The sequence below is a fragment of the Pararge aegeria genome, chromosome 4 (genome assembly GCF_905163445.1).
Source record: "Pararge aegeria chromosome 4, ilParAegt1.1, whole genome shotgun sequence".
Classification (NCBI taxonomy): domain Eukaryota; kingdom Metazoa; phylum Arthropoda; class Insecta; order Lepidoptera; family Nymphalidae; genus Pararge; species Pararge aegeria.
Window position 1 is genome coordinate 12,881,421 of NC_053183.1, and position 18,431 is coordinate 12,899,851.

The 18,431-nt window shown below is 35.6% G+C and overlaps 2 protein-coding genes across 3 annotated transcripts; one reads left to right on the plus strand and one right to left on the minus strand.

The window, feature by feature from the left end:
• The first annotated feature begins 266 nt into the window (after positions 1-266).
• On the plus strand, positions 267-13,026 carry LOC120623409. Of its 2 annotated transcripts, none has more exons than XM_039889427.1 (3): positions 267-822; positions 10,742-10,910; positions 11,680-13,026. In XM_039889427.1, exons 1-3 carry the CDS (start codon positions 325-327, stop codon positions 11,997-11,999), a joined length of 987 nt encoding a protein of 328 aa, XP_039745361.1. In that variant the 5' UTR covers positions 267-324; the 3' UTR covers positions 12,000-13,026. The 2 variants fall into 2 exon arrangements, with proteins under 2 accessions (XP_039745361.1, XP_039745363.1); XM_039889429.1 differs by lacking the exon at positions 267-822 and adding an exon at positions 3,638-4,044.
• Positions 13,027-15,897: 2,871 nt separating this feature from the next.
• On the minus strand, positions 15,898-17,013 carry LOC120637876 (ommochrome-binding protein-like). Its single transcript, XM_039909922.1, has one exon. It carries the CDS (start codon positions 16,949-16,951, stop codon positions 16,121-16,123), a length of 831 nt encoding a protein of 276 aa, XP_039765856.1. The 5' UTR covers positions 16,952-17,013; the 3' UTR covers positions 15,898-16,120.
• Between the last annotated feature and the right edge of the window lie 1,418 nt (positions 17,014-18,431).

Consider the following 18,431-nt stretch of genomic DNA (forward strand, 5'->3'; position numbering starts at 1 on the left):
GTCATCAGGAACTCGGTAACCTTGGGGTATCTTCTGTCTTCTGTTCCGGAGTACGGAGACAGGCCTAGGGCAAAAAAAACGTTTCATGAGTTATACACGTGTGAAGTAGCGGGGAACAACTTTATTATTTTGATAATATTAAAGCGTATAATATAAGAAACGAAAAAATAATTTCCTTAACTTGCAACACTTTGGCTGCAGCTGGACGATATGAATTGGACGTAATTAGTTTACATCCCACTCTCATAGTAGTAGTAACAGTCGCATAGTATCAACCAGACTATCACGCGATCATCCGAATATTTAACGAAAATTTACCAAAAAATGAACCGAATATTTATACTGCATCTAATTTTTACAATGGGTTATTGTGCTAATTACAAACGATACGATGATAGTTCTCAGTATCCAACATACACTACTGCCTCAAATGTATACAGTGAAAATCAATTTCCATACAAGACCAACTATGGTGCTGACATTGCATCGTATTCTGAGTCTAATAAATATCCGAATTACAAATCAGTGTATTCAACTGGCAGTTCTAATACTAATTACCAATCAGGCTACAGTACACCGAACTACGGTCGTGGCTACGGATACGGTGGGCAATACAGTCAAGGTGTGAGCCCGTATGAGGTGCCGTATGTTGGTTACAACTCCGATTACTGCGTGAACCGTTCGCCTCAGCAAGGAATATTTGTGAACGATCTGGGTGGCATGTGGTATGGTGTGGAGCTGATCCAGCACTTGTCTGGCGATCCAGGAGTCGATTATGAGAAGCGCTGCATAAGCGTACACATTTCGGAGCCACAAGAAAAGGTGAGAAATATTAACAAGCCATAAGCGACAAACACTTTCACCTATTTTTTTTATTCCAGTCAAACGTGCTGTTAGCTTCTTAATTATGACATTAAGAAGTTAATGGATATAACAGGAAAAAAATTTTAGAATTTGTTCTTTGGTGGTAATGGCTCCATAAGACAGAGCTTTTTTTGAACGATTTAACACCGTTTTATTTTCAAACGAAAACTAGAATTAGTGTAAATACTTCACTGTTTGTTGATTCAATTTATTTTAACTATAGTGGTGCTTAAAGCCAATAAATGGCGTCGCGCGCAAAACCAAAAAAATGTGAAATTTTAAGTTTGGTAAATCGTTTAATTTTTGTCAATTGAAAAGTTCAAGTATAAATGATTTCTCCCGTTTACCGGTTAAACATACGAAGCCATAACAGAAATTATTTGGAAACCATCAGGGCTAATGACAGGAGCCAGTTTGATTTTTTGCATGAAAATAGTTAGTCCTAAATAGTTACAGCATTTACATAATAGATAGTATTTCATAATTTATTGATAATGGTACATTAACTGTTCTTCTTCGAACAGTGCGTGTTGCCAGTGATGACCGCTAACTATGGGCCTCATAGGAAGGCTCAGAGTCACTCAGCGGGCGATGGAGAGAGCTATGCTAGGAGTATCTCTACGTGATCAAATCAGAAATGAGGAGATCCGTAGAAGAACTAGAGTTACCGACATAGCTCAGCGAGTCGCGAAGCTGAAGAAGCTGAAGTGGCAATGGGCAGGGCACATAGCTCGGAGAACCGAGGGACGTTGGGGTCTTAAGGTGCTGGAGTGGCGACCCCCCCCCCCCCCCCCCCCCCATCCACGCAGCCCGGTCGGCCCCCAACGAGGTAGACAGATGACATCAGGCGAGTCGCTGCGAGGCGCTGGACCGTGTATTGTGGAACTCCCTATAAAAAGACCTATGTCCAGCAGTGGATGTCGATTGGTTGACATGATGATGATGATGATGGAACATTAAAACTTAAAGCACGTCATGCCCCCGTGGAATGGTGCCCAGAATGCTGGCTGCATTTCAGCGCTTAACAGCCAGGCTGATCCTTTGCGCAAAAAATGAGGCAATCACCCGCTCCTTTGGCAAGACAGTCCGGGAATTCCAAAGTTATCTACCTCCACATCACCTCGTATTTGCGTGGTATAGCTTTGTCACCAACCTGAGACACATGAAAACTTTTGTTATTCAAAAAAAAGTACCAAGATTTTTGGAGGGCAAACTTAACTATAGGTATTCATCAATAACCATGCATTGATTTAACTCTAATAACGAACGATGATCAAACAAACACACTTTTGTATTTATAGGATTAGTTTGATAAGTAAGATGTAGAAGCAAGATAATGTTTAAACTCCGAATTAACAATTGCAATTAGTTCACAATTTGATCGTTGCGACAAATACCAATTTCAGCCGATGTTGCTATAGACCTAAAAATGTACGGTCTAGGCCCGATGAAAATTAAAAAACAAATCACACGTTACGCTATTTACTTATTTTTCATTTATCTTCTCTCAAAAATTAGATTAGACAGTGAAATCTAAATGATATTTTTTTAAAAGTAGTCATAACATAAAATCGCAGACTAGCCGTGTCTGTACATTAAAGATTTTTGCGAAAATATAACTGGGAGACGTGAGATATAAGCAATAGAACGTAAAAATTTTAATGCAATTTGGTACATGATTTATAGCTAATACTTCATATTAAAATAAAAAATACTTTATATACCAAAAAACTATAGGGTTCGGGAACGGGATATGCGATGAAACTTTTTGTCGAAATTACTTGAAACTTGAACTACGCCATACCTAAAGCGATTTTCACAATTCTTCTTTGCCGGAAAGTTTAAAAATAGCTTAATTATTAATTTATTTTTGCCAAAATCTCGTGAAGATCTGTTTATATTAGTTACAGCAGCGAATCCCTCTCTTAAGAATTAACGAAACCTTATACAAATACATACACATGCCATACCAGACCGCTAACATTTAATTTATAAAAAACGGTCAAGTATGAGCACGACACCCGCACTGAGGGATGCGTAGGTAAAAATCTTCTATGCCTACATCTACATACTCTAAGCATATAATAAAGTCGTATACACGCCGTATGTGTAGGTACATTATATATTTTGGCAAACGTGAGGAATCCTATCCTAATTCCTAACCTAATCTTTAGCCTCTTAAACCGCTTAGTAAAATTATAATAAAACTGTAACAGGTCGAGATCTGTATATTGAATATAGGTATTTATCGCCAAAACTGATATTTTTTGCATTTTTGCCTGCCCCTCTGTATCAACGCCGCTCATCACGTTGTAAATACTGAATGAATTCAAATTTAACTATGCACGATTTCAGTTCATACCGCGCGGTAAGACATAGGATACTTTTTATCCCGAAATAGATAGGTTATACTATCAGTTAAATATGATTGAAGATAGAGCTCGCAATGATGAAGTCTCACTGATTCTATTTCAAGTTTATAAATTTTTAAAATGAATACTGTGTGCATTCAGGATTCTCCTTATACTAGACCGTGGCTTAGGCATACAATGCAAATTAAAAACGCTGAATCATTCGCAACGAACGTTCATTAAATAACCTACATGGTTATTCTCAATTGGTATACACCCATGCCCCTAATTATGTAGCTGAAATGATGACAAATGGGTTCCCAGGTAATTTTTTAAGATGAGTGGAACCTCTATGCGTCTGTAAGGCTAAGGGTCAATCGTGATAGCATCGGCAATGTGAGTCAGGCACAAACGCCCGCGCATGCCTCTACTGTCAGTCTATCACTTATCCGCGCTATATTTATACGCGCGTGCTATATGCCGATACAAAAATAATATTAGAAATAGTTTAATTCGCGATGTGTGTATGAAAAAATAGTGCGCCAAAATGGAAATGCAAGCTCGTGCCGTTCTAAGGCTACCGTGGATATTTTTTCTGTTTCTGTACACTTGCGCCGACGAAACCGCTAATTCCACTCAAGTTGATGATAAGGTGACTTGTGACAGAGACCACGAGTACGATAGTCTGGATATCAGGGATGTGACCGGGAAGTGGAGGGCGGTAGAGTTGTATATGCACTTGAGCAAAGAAGGTGTCAAGAGATATGAAACTTGCCCTAAGATCACGGTGTGGGAGACCGATGAAATACCCCATACTACTACATTTGGGGTAGGTTTTTTTAATTTAATTTAATTTTTTTATTTTTTTATTTTGATATTAAAACGCGTTTGAAATTTTAATGATGCAACTCCCTCCCAGGGGAAGAATTAGAGAAATCATACGGACAGATTTGTTTTGTTAGCAGTTTAAAAACTCTGGTCTTATTAATTGAAGGAAAGGGACGCTGAATGCCAGACTTTTTGCTTCAGCGCCGAAAAATATTTAACGAAGCAGCTCTCCTGAAATTCTGAATTTTGTATACCTGAAATTTAACTGGCAAAAATGACTTATGTTCTGCTCAAATTCTGCACCGATCTTGATGAAATTTGGCACAGGGAATGCTCGCATCTAAGATCGTAACGTAAGATACTTTATAACCAACAAAAACCATCAGAGCGGGATTTCACTCTTCATATTCACAGAGTTTAAACAACAGCTGCAATTTAACGAAGCGCTACCTTCAGACCTATTTGCTAGAAGGCGATTTAAATAGTGCTGTAAACACAAGGCCCGACACAATTTAAACAAAACGCGACTTCAATTGACCGGTCTATTGCGTAATGTAAAGACGATTATATACTAAGAATGCTATGCGAACGCGTAAATATATGATACGCGAATATAATTGCAACTCGCTTGATGTCGAGGATTTTTATCTTAACAAGGGCGAATTCCCTATAACAATGGCTGTAAATCTATGTGGCTTAATAGCAGTACCACATAACAACCACCACACACAAGTCGATAAAGCAGACCACGTTGCCTACCCAGGCAAAGTAGACACAGGTCAGGAATGGATGGGTACCCGACTTTGGAACGTTGAAAGAGAATTTGGTATCTATTAGTCTCAGCTCATCCTATTATTAACAAATAATATAAATCGTTCAAGAAAGAATCAAAATAGCATTGTTAGTCGATTAAGGTTAAGGAAGAAGTTAGTTTAAACATTTTTTATTTAGTCCTAGAAGTAAAGTCCTCATAAACGTGGTAACACTGTATGTATTCAGTATCTTTCGTTATTTGGAGCACAAAAGATCCTGGAGGGTCGAAGTGCATCCGCTGAAGCGGGCCTCATTACAAGATAGATCTTTCGTTAATTTAGTCGTTTGCTTTAGTCCGCTAAGGAGATCTGTCCTTTATCTCCAATCAATTTCATCAGATCTACACTAAATTTTGATAGAACTAAACTGATACACCAACCTTTCCAGTGCAAAAATAATGATTTAAATCGCATTACTATTGACGAAGTTTTATGGTGCTAAACCGTCAAACATTTTAATTCCCTCTTCCAAAGTTCTTCCAATGTTCTGAATTCCGGGATAAAAAGTATCATATGCACCTACCTCGAAGTATAGACTCTAATCATGCAAAGTTGCGTTTGAATCCATTAAGTAGTTTGAGCGTGATGCGCGGCCGAGATACACACAGACAGAAAGGCAGGAAGGACTAAAAAGCAAACACTCTTTATAACATAAGTAAGGTTAAGGATTTATGGACTTAACGAGCTCTTCAAGGCATGATGGTGGACCAACACAATTTCCTTACTCCACGCAAGTACCAACTGATAATATTACGGGAAACCGATACCAATAAATTCATTGAGCCGACCCGGGCATCGAACCCGTGGTACTTTGTTATCCGTAATCGGTAGGTATATTATCTGTGTATTCTTAACTTAACGTTAAATATTGAACCGAAAAGGTACTCCATATAAAAATTATCATGATGCATTATTCGTTCTTTAAGTAGTTAATTTAAAAGGATTGCGCAAATTCGGCCCATGACTCGTGGGTTCAGCCGATAGGATATGAGAACAGGGGAAGGGAGATATGCCGGATAGTGCAAATCATAACTACACACAGGGAATTACACAAATGATAACGTTATACGAGCTTTGATTGTTATTATTTACACTTAAAAAAGTATATATAATAAGTAGTTTTTGTGACGGCTCGACCGGGGAAGTAGTATCACCAAGCTTATTTCTGCCGCTAAGCAGCAGTATTGCAATGCTGTGTTTCTGTCTGAAAGGCGTGAGTGCCAGCGTAATTACAGACTTAGTAACTAGGCCTCAGGTTGACGGACACAGGGCGACACGTTGCAGGACGTGTTCCTAACACGCCCTGCGAAGTGTTTTCATAGGCAATATTTTTCCACTTGACATGTGTTGGTCTTTTCATAGGCGATGGCGTTCCACTTAGCATCAGGGTGGGTCATCCGCTTGGTTCGTCAATTATTACTATAAGGAAAATTAAAAAATATACATATAATGTTTAATAGCCTGTTAACTGGGCTACGTCTTAAAATAAAATAAAAGTCATTATCCTCAACATTCGTAACAGTTTTGATATTCTGTACTTTACGTAAGTTATTCAGCTTTCATTATTTTTCTTTAAGAAATTTCACAAAAATATATCATCTTTTGATGGCCCACAGCTGGGCAAAGGTCTCCATTCTAATATGAGATGAAGAAGATGAGAATTCAGATAAGATTCAGAGCTCTCCACGCAGAATGTACCCCGTGTACAGCTAATGTGCCCGTGTAATGTGCTTTCCAGGCTGGGGTGAGGGTTACGAGCACACACCGAAATGTCTTTACAGAAAAACCCAATAACACGTCCAATTAAAACGATAAAAATTAATAACTATAAATAAGTACAAGATTAATAACGCAATTACAAACTAGACCTACTTATAATAAAATTCAATTATTATATCCCTACTAATATTATAAATGTGAATGTAAGTTTGTTTGTTAAACTTTCACGCAAAAACTACTAAACTGATCAGCACGAAACTGTGTACACATATTCCTGAAGGTATTAGAAGTAATATAGGATGCATTTTATCCCGAAATTAAGCTCAGTTCTTTTGGGAGAGAGGACGAAAGTGTTTGACGATTTTAAACCATAACGCCGACAAATGATAACCGATTTAAATAATTAATTTTGTACTTTAGAGGTTATAATATCAGTTTAATTTGGTTCAAATTTCGTGTAGATCTGATGAATGTGGTTGGATATAGAGGACAGAACTCCTCAGCGGACGGCAGCAAACCCGTCATTTAAGGCTTAGCTATCCTAAATACATAAAGTGCTGCCACATTTATGAGGCACATGTCTTTCAAAAGCAAAAACAAACGCAGACGAAGTCGCGGGAAACAGCTAGTATGCTATATATCTATTCTAAAAAAATTAATAAATTTGCTATAATCCGCGAAAAGCACGAAAATCTGTATGGTGTAATTCATAATTTCTTCAATCCTTATACTCCACACCAAACAGATCTTCGGCAATGTACCCTCTACGCACGTTTCGCTCCGAAACCGGAGCATCCTCAGGAGATGTTGATTTTAAATGAATAAGTGAAAAATTTGCCAAATGTGTCGCTTTTTATTTTTCGTGGACTATAGCAAATGAAGCTTAATTTTCATAATATATCATGGATTTCCGCAAAGTAACTGCTTCCATCCAATACATTGAAGGTATTTCGAAAAAAAATATTTCTATGATCAATAATGAAGCCAAAACAGTATTTTTTTTCGATTTTGTCTGTCTGCTTTCCTTCACGCCCTTACTACAATCTATCAAACTTGTTTTTAGTAAGCTGATAGGACGGATAGTAAAATAGGCTACAGGAAAACAAAGAAAATTTGTAAAAACCGTAATGAACGTTAAACAAAAATGCGTTTATTACGGTTTTTACAAATTTTGTACACGAAATCGCATTTGACGGTTGCAGGTCTAATCTCTAAGTTCTTCTGTACCTACTTCGTGAAAGGAGACCTGGTACTGGGAGACTTGTTATAGGCTGAGGATGATAAAAATAATTTTGATGTCATAGTGTTACGGCAGCCTTGGTTCAATCCTACGTGAAAATAATACAGATGTTATTATGATACACATGCAATCGATATAGGTCCTTAGTTATGCGCCCTGAGCATGTAGGTATGTACGTAACTAGCGGATCCTCGCAACTGCGTACAACTTCTGATAAGTGATTTTATTTAAATATACTTTATTTCTCAGATCTACCGCCACGCATCACCCGTTGCTCAACTTCTAAAGCTCGTAATAATGTTAATAAGCGAAAGTGACAGCCTACCATTTCTCAAGAATTGGGCTACCAAAGGCTAACAAGATTTTTTAAATCCGACACGTAGTTCCAGAGATTAAAGCGTTCAAACAAACAAAAACAAACTTCGTAGCTTTATTATAAGTTCAAAGATGTGCATACATGTCAGATAAAGAGTTTATCTGTATCGAAATTTTGTTCTTAGTATGCTACGTGCTACACGCCGTTTAAGGCCACATTTGCACGCCTAAAACAATTTTTCCTTTTGTGTAATGTTACATGCTTTTGCGTGCAACATAGTGCTTCTGCTTGCAACAGTCTGTCTAATTTTTTTTTATTTGTATGAAAAAAGGAAGTAGCCCCGAAATAAATATAAATATCAATTATATTATATAAACAAATAAATATCACATAATATGCGAGTATTTTCCAAAGTTGAACAGACGTGATCCAACTAATTATGAGTTTTTATTTTTTTATTTTTTACTAACCGAGATCCTGATGACTATTACAAATACTATTATACTAAAAAGGTTTACAAAAGAAAGCTCATGAGCACTATGAAATTTTTCCCAGCCGCTCTAAGATGTAAGTACTCGTAAGTTAGGTGATTTTATAGAATTGTAAAGGTTAAAAAGGTAAAAATACCTACTAAAATTACACAATATACACTATATAATAATAAAACTCTACGCACTAATATTTAATCCAGTTCTTTAGCATCTAACCAAAAGTTGTCTGGAATAGATCGTTTTACGACCTTTGCACGACCATATAACTTGCTTTAAGTTTCTGTGTTGTATTTTTTCCTTCTTGCACCTCTTCTAATTTGGTGTGCAATAAATAATTTAAACAATCAAATAAAAAATTTAAATAATGTAAAATATATACCTAGATTTAACAATGATTTAATAAAAAAATATGAAAGCATAATAATATATTTATGATAAAATAATTTGATAGATATTTTGAGAGTACTCTCATTTACTCTGAATTTGAACGCTCAAAATCGCTGGTGGAGATTTTTACTGAGCTACACAGAAACGGTCTAATGATAGAGGTAGTTACAAATTTAAATATACTTTGGCCGATTTCTAGATGGCATACGACCTGGAGGTTAACCTTCTTCGTCCGCGTAGGTTGTACTTGACTCATTTAGCAATGGATAGGTCAATATGAATGACCTATTTAATCTTGTGAAGCCAAATTAATATGATCTCTTTACGGAACATGTTTTGTTAGGTTTCAAGTGTGAGATATACCTATACCGATATTTAGTCCTTGCTCTAACAATTATAAGAATTGATTCGTACCTACTATTTTATCTGATCATCATCAACCTATGTTCAACTGCTGGACACAGGTTTTTCATAGTAGCCAGGGAATTGGAGAATTGACCCGACATGATGTTCCATTGTGGGTTGGCGGACTTTAAGGATTATTTTCACATGTATTGATAACTGGGGCCGTAGATGGACACCACCTCAGTCCTGACCCCGGGCTCTTACTAAAAATATGAAGATAGAATCCGTAGTCGAAATCCGTAGTCGTTTTCTTAGCCTTTAAAAACATATGTTCCTTTATTGTCTGGTTATCATTGAACAGATTCAAAGAATAAAGACCGCAGAATAACTATAAGTACTCCAATTGACTCAATAAAGCTATGCAGCATGCTTCCTATCGTCCTACAATGCACTGCACGCTCCTACATAGCACGTTTTGCAAAGCGTTAAGTCTGGACTTTTCGGATATTGTAACATAAAGATTATATAATATTACTAGCTGTTGCCCGCGACTTCGTCTGCGTTTGATTTGTTTTTAAATGTTTTTAAAGTATTCAGTATCGCTAAGCCTTAAATGATTATAGTTGTATATACATATAACATGTGACTGTCAATTAATTATAGACAAATAATTTGCAATAAAATAAATTTGTGACTTTACTTAAAGATCTAAGCTATCCTATCTCTTAAGTTGGACCAGACTGCTCACGGTGTGCCAATTTAATTTAAAATCGGTTCAGTAGTTTAGGAGTCCATCGCGGACAAACATCGTGACAGGAGATTTATATATATTAAGATAAGTAAGTAATGTAAGTATATATTCGAATATCCGCGGAGAATAGGCAAATTTCCGTAATAGACGTGATATTGCGTAATCAAAATAAATGAAGTAAAGGTATTTTGGCATACTTACTTGCCGACAATTATCCAGCGGTAGATAACTTTCCTCAGTCCTGGTACTGAAAATCTGAGAACTATAAACCCGATACGTAAAAATTTTGGCCTTTAACGTAGTTCGTTAGGAACTTTTGTTATATAATCGAACATACAAACGACTAAGCTCACGAGGAAGTTGATCTTTATTTTGTATTTTATATCTATGTATACTTAAATGTTGACAATATCAAACTTACCAGCATGTTGGAAACTCTGGAGCAAAATAGGGACGTCAGCTCTCTATGTGTTTTCTTCCCTCTTCTCGTATTCTTACTAAGCATCGAAGAAACAAATTTCAACCATGCCACCTGGCTGACTGATATTCCTCAACCGTTCGATTGATCTCAATATTTTTTATCTTCACAGATTTTTCACTATGTTATTATTAAAATAGATATTTATTTTCATTACAGCCTTCTACTGAGAACCAGCTATACCACGTACAGAGTATAATGGCGAAGTTCAACCAGCAGCATCGCCATTTGCGTCTGCTTTGGGACGAAAACGGGCACATGACAGAATATTCGCTATTCTTTCGCAATGAATCGGCCGGTTATTGGGAGACGTTTGATAAACAGAATGGTAAGTTCTTTTGCTTTAACAATGTTATTAGTTCAAAGTTTTGTTAGAGTAATAAATTCAAATGTAGTAAATTTACAGTGTAAGGTTGGTACATATTAGTAAGTTGAGGAGTCTTTAGTCCGTTGGAGAATTATTCTGAGGCTCAGTCTCGGGGCGATAGGATGGAACACTATTACTTTAGTCGGTTCCACGTAAGCATCTGTCCAACCGCGACTGGGTTGTCGACATGTGGATTTTCCGACGAAGAAAAAGTTTGTTTAAGATCTCAAAATTTGTAAACTATGAATCTCAAACTATGGTTTTCGGTTATGAAAAATATCGTAGTCGAAAACATGGTACGATCTTGAGTCCTGTTTTATTTCCGCTAGAGCTGGTGACTGTTCGTATTAACTCGAAATTAAAAACAAGGAACGCTTAGTTTGGGATTTCTTTAAAACATCGTCCTTACTCGTTAGGTCTCAACTTTCTAATTTTCGTATGTCAAAGCGTTTGCTTGTGTGCGTAAAGTACTTTAGAAAATTGGCACTTGCTCTATTTAAAAATGAAAAAAAGACCAACAAAAATGGACTTCGCACATCTATGAGAACATTTTGCCAGGTTTCCTCACGTTGTTTTCCTTCACCGTTAAAGAGAGTGATCTTTCATTGATTAAATCGCTCAAATGCGTGCCGGGGTGCGAACTTGGCACCTCTGAAAGTGAAGCCGATTCCTAACGACTAGGCTATCACCCCTTTCGACAAATTTACCTACTATATTTAATTTCTTTCAGGGTCCTTGGCAGCGCGTCCTCATTATCAACAATTTACCGGAACGGTACAAGTCTTGAAAGCAGTGAAAGACCACCTGGTTCTGAACTTTTGTCAGGCTGCATCAAACGGAGCACCAGCCCAGCTTTACTCGGTGCTTTTTTCACGAGAACCTGGCCCCATGCCTCAATGGGCGATCACCGCTGTACACAACTTACTTCAAACCAAAAATTTGTCCATCGCCTCTCGAAGAATGGTATGCGGTAATGGCGCGGACAAACCCATGTTGAGCCTTCTTTTCTCTTTTATGTCTTGTGTATTAGCGTATGTTAGTTTATCGTAATTAAAGAGCATTTATAAAACAAATAATAATACTTAACAATATGAGACTTTATCCTGTTCTTTAAATTAAAAAATTTGATGTTTTGCCATTATTTTAGGTTATCTATAAAAATTAAAATTACTAAGAGCTTCTTAGTTATTCCGGCCTTATTTTTACGAGTCTGATGAGGCATTTATTTTTTAAATTACACGTTATTGCAATAAATTCGATCACTAATTAGTCTTGTCACAAATCAGACATCATTTCTTGCAAAATAAAAAAGTTCGTTAAAATTAAAAGCGTTGCAGTTTGTATTAACAGTCTTCTCCCTCATATATTGACAAAGAATTTGAGAATAATATGTTTGTAAAATAATAACAAAATCTACGAAAAATAACTTAAACACATAAATAGCTGAAGTAGCTACTTGGTCGGATTTATTACTAATGTTGTAGTTTAAATTTGTATTCTAAGTTATTATATATACTTACCTAATATACTATGCAGGTACAACTGATGCAGGTTTATTATATTTGATAAATTGAGTATTTGAGTAAGGTACGAGTATGTCGGTAAATATATTTACTTTTACTTTAAACACAGTTAAGTAGGTACAGCTCAGCCCTTGAAATAATGCGTTCCCGACTGGTTTTATAAAATGGACGATTTAACTTTGAGCACAGTGTTGCTTTAAGATAGTAGAATTATTTTTATTATTTATTTGCCCTGCAAATTAATATCATCAAAAACTATACCTATACTTACTTATATCAACTTACTAAATTACATTTTGCGCTAACTTGATTCTAAGCTTCTTCATTACGAAGAAGCCTAGTAGGCTTTTAATAAATCCTTTTATACCGACAAGTTACAAATTATACGAACACATTATAATTAAAACTAGGTCTGCACTGATAAATCAGATTATACTTACTTAATTACTGCAAAAAAGTAGTGAGCTGACAATAGCAACATTAAATCAATGCAAAGAAGCGTCTAACTCAGTAGGTAACTATTTAAAAATATTTATTTATTAGTTTAAATATGTATAAAAATACCTATTAGTAATTTGTATTTAATAGATAATAAATTGTATGGCACATTTTTGTAATTTCTTTTTTTTGTTCGATCAATAATTTACTAGTAGAAAACGTGTTAGTTTATTTTCCCCCAAAACGCCGAACATATTGGCTATTTATTATATTAACCAAAATAAGCTCTATGGCGATAATTTAGTGGCACTTTTTGACGAGCGCTGGTAGGAGTGGTATGTAGGTACATCTTGTATATTATGGATCGAAGTTCTCACCGAAATAAAAATATAGAGTCAGAAAACAATTTTTATTATAAAATCCAGTTTATGTATTGAATCAATCTTCCTTCAAAGCCTTAAATGTAAATTCATTTTATGGTAGTGTGAACAGTAGGTACCTGTGTAAGTATGCACTGAGATACCTTGCTACTCAAAAATATTCGTATCATTTATTCATAATTCGTATGAATTATTTTAAGCAGCTTGGGAGGACCACAGAACGTTCATATTTCCCGTCCAATTCGCGAACTAATTTAAACTTTACCGCTTAATTGGATTTACTTGTCGGAAACTAATGTGAAGCTATTCTTTAAAATATTGTAAGTGCAATTTAGTTAAAAGTTTCGAGCTTCAATCAAAATTACCGTAAGTGGATGGAACGCATTGCGGGCATTGTAAAAAAAGGAAAATCTAAATGTGGTTTAAATATGAAGAAGTATGCAAATCTATGAAATATGTCTAGAACACTAGTCAAAAAGTGGCAACACCAAGCGTGTCAGCGAGAATGCCCCCACAGGTAGTGCAATCTTCGATTGCTTTGGTGCTGCACTAAAATTAATAATATAAGATTACCTCTCGATTTTAAAAGTTTCAAGTTAACTTCTAATTATAACTATTTTTGGCGTTTTCTCCTCACAGTACACGTCAAGACCGGCACTAAATCTTAACCATAATATACAAATGTGTAAGTTTGTTGGTTTGTTTGTCCTTTCTTCACGCCCTTATTAGGCTAACATAGGCTATTTTTCGTCCTGGAAAACATCGAATTCCCAAGGGTAGTTAAGGGGAATATTCGTATTTTTACACGAAAACTCGATTTTATTCCCGTCCTGTCAAAACAACCAATCGACTTTATTTTTGGCATAGAGATAGTAGAAAGGGCGGAAAGTAATACATGCTACAGTGAGACGTTAGTAGGCTGCGGATGATAAAGGTAAGATAAATATATTTGAATATGGGACTAAGTTTACCATTAACGGTAAAAAAATATATTTATAAACCTAGGTACATCTAACGTATCACGGTAGGTACTGTGGAGTAATACCATTTACACATTAAAAGCGAGGATTCAAAGAATGCCGTCTCGCTACAAACCCTCCCTTTACCCTCTCTTGGGGTGGCTATGACGTCATTGCCCCTGAGCCTCTGACATTTAGCTTTGGTGGAACGATTTGTTGCAAACTGAACTTAAAGACAGCGTAATAAAATAGAGAATTTAATGAAAATGGCAGAGACATAATAGTGCTTAGTGGTGGTAAATTGGATCACAAAATGCTTGTCGGATTAGTAGTAAGAGAATGACATTTTGTTGAATGTCGTCGCTATTAAAATGGTTCTAATAACAAAGTTTTCCATTCCATTAATGACAAAATATTAATACGTAGGTAAAGGTAGTTAAATAAACGCTTTCTGAAGCCTTTAATTAAATTCAGATAAATAATTTAGAAGAAATCATCATCATTTATACACGTTCGAAGCCAAGGCGGGTAGCTAGTCATCATCATCACTTCAACCCATTACCAGGTCGCTCCTTCTGCAATGACAAGGGTTTAGGCAGTACTATACTGCGCTGGACAAGCGGTTTGCCTTCACACGCTTTTGAGAACATTATTGAGAATTCTCAGACATGCAGGTTTCCACACAATGTTTTCCATCGTAAAACGCACATAACATTGGCAGTTAGAGGTGCTGACCGGGAATCGAACTCGGCCTCCTGAAAGTGACGCCGAAGTCCTTTCCACTAGACTATCATTGCTGTTAAGATTTGTAGTTGAACATTCTAACCAGACCAACGTGGTAAATATTAGTTTTATCGCAGACTAAATAGTTTCAAACGAAACAAACTTTTGCGCCAGATAAAAATCTGTCTCGTGTTAACTATAACTTTGAGCGGAGTCAAAGTAACTACGCATTAAGATCACAGCCTTTAGGGTCAGCACACACCGGGGGTAGCAAGCCAGATTATTTTTATCTTTTCCAAACTTAAATTCATAAAGTGGTAACAAAATAAAAAGATAATAATAATAGGCTTTATTGACCATAACAATAAGTGCCGCAACATACAAACAATTAGAAAAAGAGGAGAAAAAAATGCACCTCCTTGCGGTCAATGGGTGGCACACCTCAGTTCTATGTTGCAGCGCCATGGCAGTAGGTATCTGCCAAATAATACTGCAACTTATTTTCAGTAATTACAGATTTTAAGGTGTAAATTCGATGACTTATACTTTTTGCGTTTTGCCGGTGTCGAATAAATTAAAAGTAGCGGGAGAAAGTTCGTAATATATAATTCCAACTGAAACTACTTCTATATTTAAAAAGCATGTTTACTCAACATTAAGACATTTTGGATATGTTGTGTGTTAATAATTAATTAAGAAACTAAAAGATTGTTAGAATAAAAAGTTACAAAAAACTAAGTGTAAGGTACTTACAATGAACTCAATATTTAAATGTGGAATATTATTTTAACGATAAGGGTTTCGTGGTAGATTAGTTGGTTGATTAAAAATTCTACAGCATAAATTATTTGGATATTGGGTAAGTATTCAAACGTTTTCTTTTAATCTCTAATGAATAAAATAAAAAAGCAAAAATTAAGTCTGACTACGTAATGAGGTTTATTAAATTACTTACTTAGTAGCTTTATACATTACATTAAAAAGATTTCTTATTTTACTCTGAATCGTGTAAATAAAGCATGTGGGTGTAATTTTGTAACCTACAATTTGAACTTATTGACTTGATCGTTACGTTACTTGATCTTTTATTCAAACAAACAAAAATAGAATTTTACAAACTATAAACATAAAGTGGCATCCTTTATAGTTTATTTGCAACGTTCTGGCAATATTTTAATAATTTCGTAAGGACTCGAGTAAATAATATTGTCATCCTTATCGAAGGTGATACCGAATATATTTTTTATATGAACTACAATCTCCAGCTTGTTACTTGTTTTATCAGCAACATAAATTCCGTCTTTGGCACTAAAATATGCTACACCTTTGTTGTTCACTTCAATGGCTCTAAAAACAGTTGGCTCTCCATAGAAGATCCGATGAGTGGTACCATTCTTGATCAAATACAAGCCAGTCTCATTTGTAATGAAAGTATCATCATCTCCATCGATCACATATTGGTATATTTTCTCGTGAATATGTTTCTGATGTTCTGTTTCAATGCCAGATTTTCCATGAATGCATTTGTAGAGATGCTGCGATGGATAATCAATGAAATAAAGATGATGCTTGAAGAACATGTCCCAAATATTATGATTGCTGAGGATTTTTTCAACCGTGCTGTTAGGTTTCAGGTGCTGCTTATATATACCTTCACTGCCACCAAAATAAATTATATTATCTTTATTATCGACTGCGATAGCAAAACCGTTTACCACATCTGGAACATTCTCGTGTTTTATATGGTCTTTCTTTATGTAGCCAATTTGAAATGTGTCTTCAGTGTCGTTTCCAATGTTGTAGCTGAAGAAAACTTTGTGTTCATTGTGGTCGTAGGCTAACTGATATGGTCGGTTTAATCCCATGCCTAGGACATGTTTTTTATGAGGTTTATTGTTTAAATGTATTTCTTTACAGCTGCTGTTTGTTGGATTGCCACGAACCACGACAATGAGGCACAATATCAATTTTATTTTCATTGTATTTACAGTTTTGTATTTAACAAAATTACATAAAACTAAAACCACGTTCGCTGCGGTTCCAGGACATATCACAAAATGATACATAATCGCAAACATGAGCCTCAGAATGGAGATCAATTAGTTGTAATCGATTTAATGGGCGTCTGTTATGGCATTGTAATTGGATAATGAAGGATTATTAAACAGTACATAGGTAAGTTCATATCCATTCCATCCATCCATCATTACAAATGATTTATGATTTCGATGTGGGGCATACATTATCAGAACTTATAAAAAGTTCAATCTTCAAATAAATACCGCATACTAAAATTTAAATAGTTACCTAAATAGTTGATTCTAAGTGTTCTAGTTGTAAGTACGAAGTACTAAATAAATAGTCACTGGCCACCATTTGTATAATTTTCTTTCGCCGTAGCAAATACCAGGATACCATATGTTCGAAGAGTTAGGTCGTAGCCAGAAGAGGAGGGCGAGTTTTATCGATGACGCTCAAATTGTGAGGGGGTTGTTCCCTCTCATTGCTTTTACCCCAGCCCTGTGACACAGTCTAGAAAGAACAGTCAATTACGTTGCTTTAAACAATAAACATTTTATTTTTCGGCTTTGAATTGAACATTATAGGAGCATTTCGTTATCCGTCTGTCCGTCTATCCATACCATCTTCCGTGCGGTTATTCCTCATCCTTTTCTCAGTCCTAGGTAGTAAGTAGGTAAGTATCAAGTTGAAATTTATAACAAGAACCACCGTCAACAAGTTAAATACAAGCAATAAAAAGAAATAAAGAAAAAGGGCTCTATTTCTAGATTTCAAAACAGGTGTTTAGATTGCTTTTAAGCCAAAGTTTTTAATTTATAAAAAACAACATCAGCTCATCTCCGAAGTTTGTAAAACAAAAAACTGAAACAGGTAGGTAATTTAAGTTACTAAAGATTTTCTAACATGTTACAAAAGAATAAAAGGATATCAGTAACTAAAACATTTTTTTTTTGGATATCAGAAAAAAAAATTTATATTGGAAAGTAATTTGTAACCAAATTTCGTTCGTATTTTTAATAAGGTTACGACAAAAAATGGACATTGTAGAAGTCGACGGGTAGTTGGAAGCGTCGCCATATTGATCAAGGCACCATTAGCTGTGATAGCCAAAAAGAAAGGGGTGCGAATCCCTCTGCCCTTATCATTTTTTATATGTACCTACTGAGATACCTATTTCTAAAATTTTAGAAACTTTCTAATTTTAAATTAGCAGACACCGCAATGCAGTAATTTATTTAATATGATGGCTATCAAAAACATCGTTATGAATTATTATGAAACTGATCTCTCTATTCTGTTGATATAAAATTCCCGTTCTACGTCGCAGTAGATATAGCCAAATCTACATATGGCTTGGCGAACATCGGGTGGAGTTCGAATGGAGTTTTTATTTATAAATATGCTAAAAATAAGTCAAAGACTTATTTTTGTAATTGG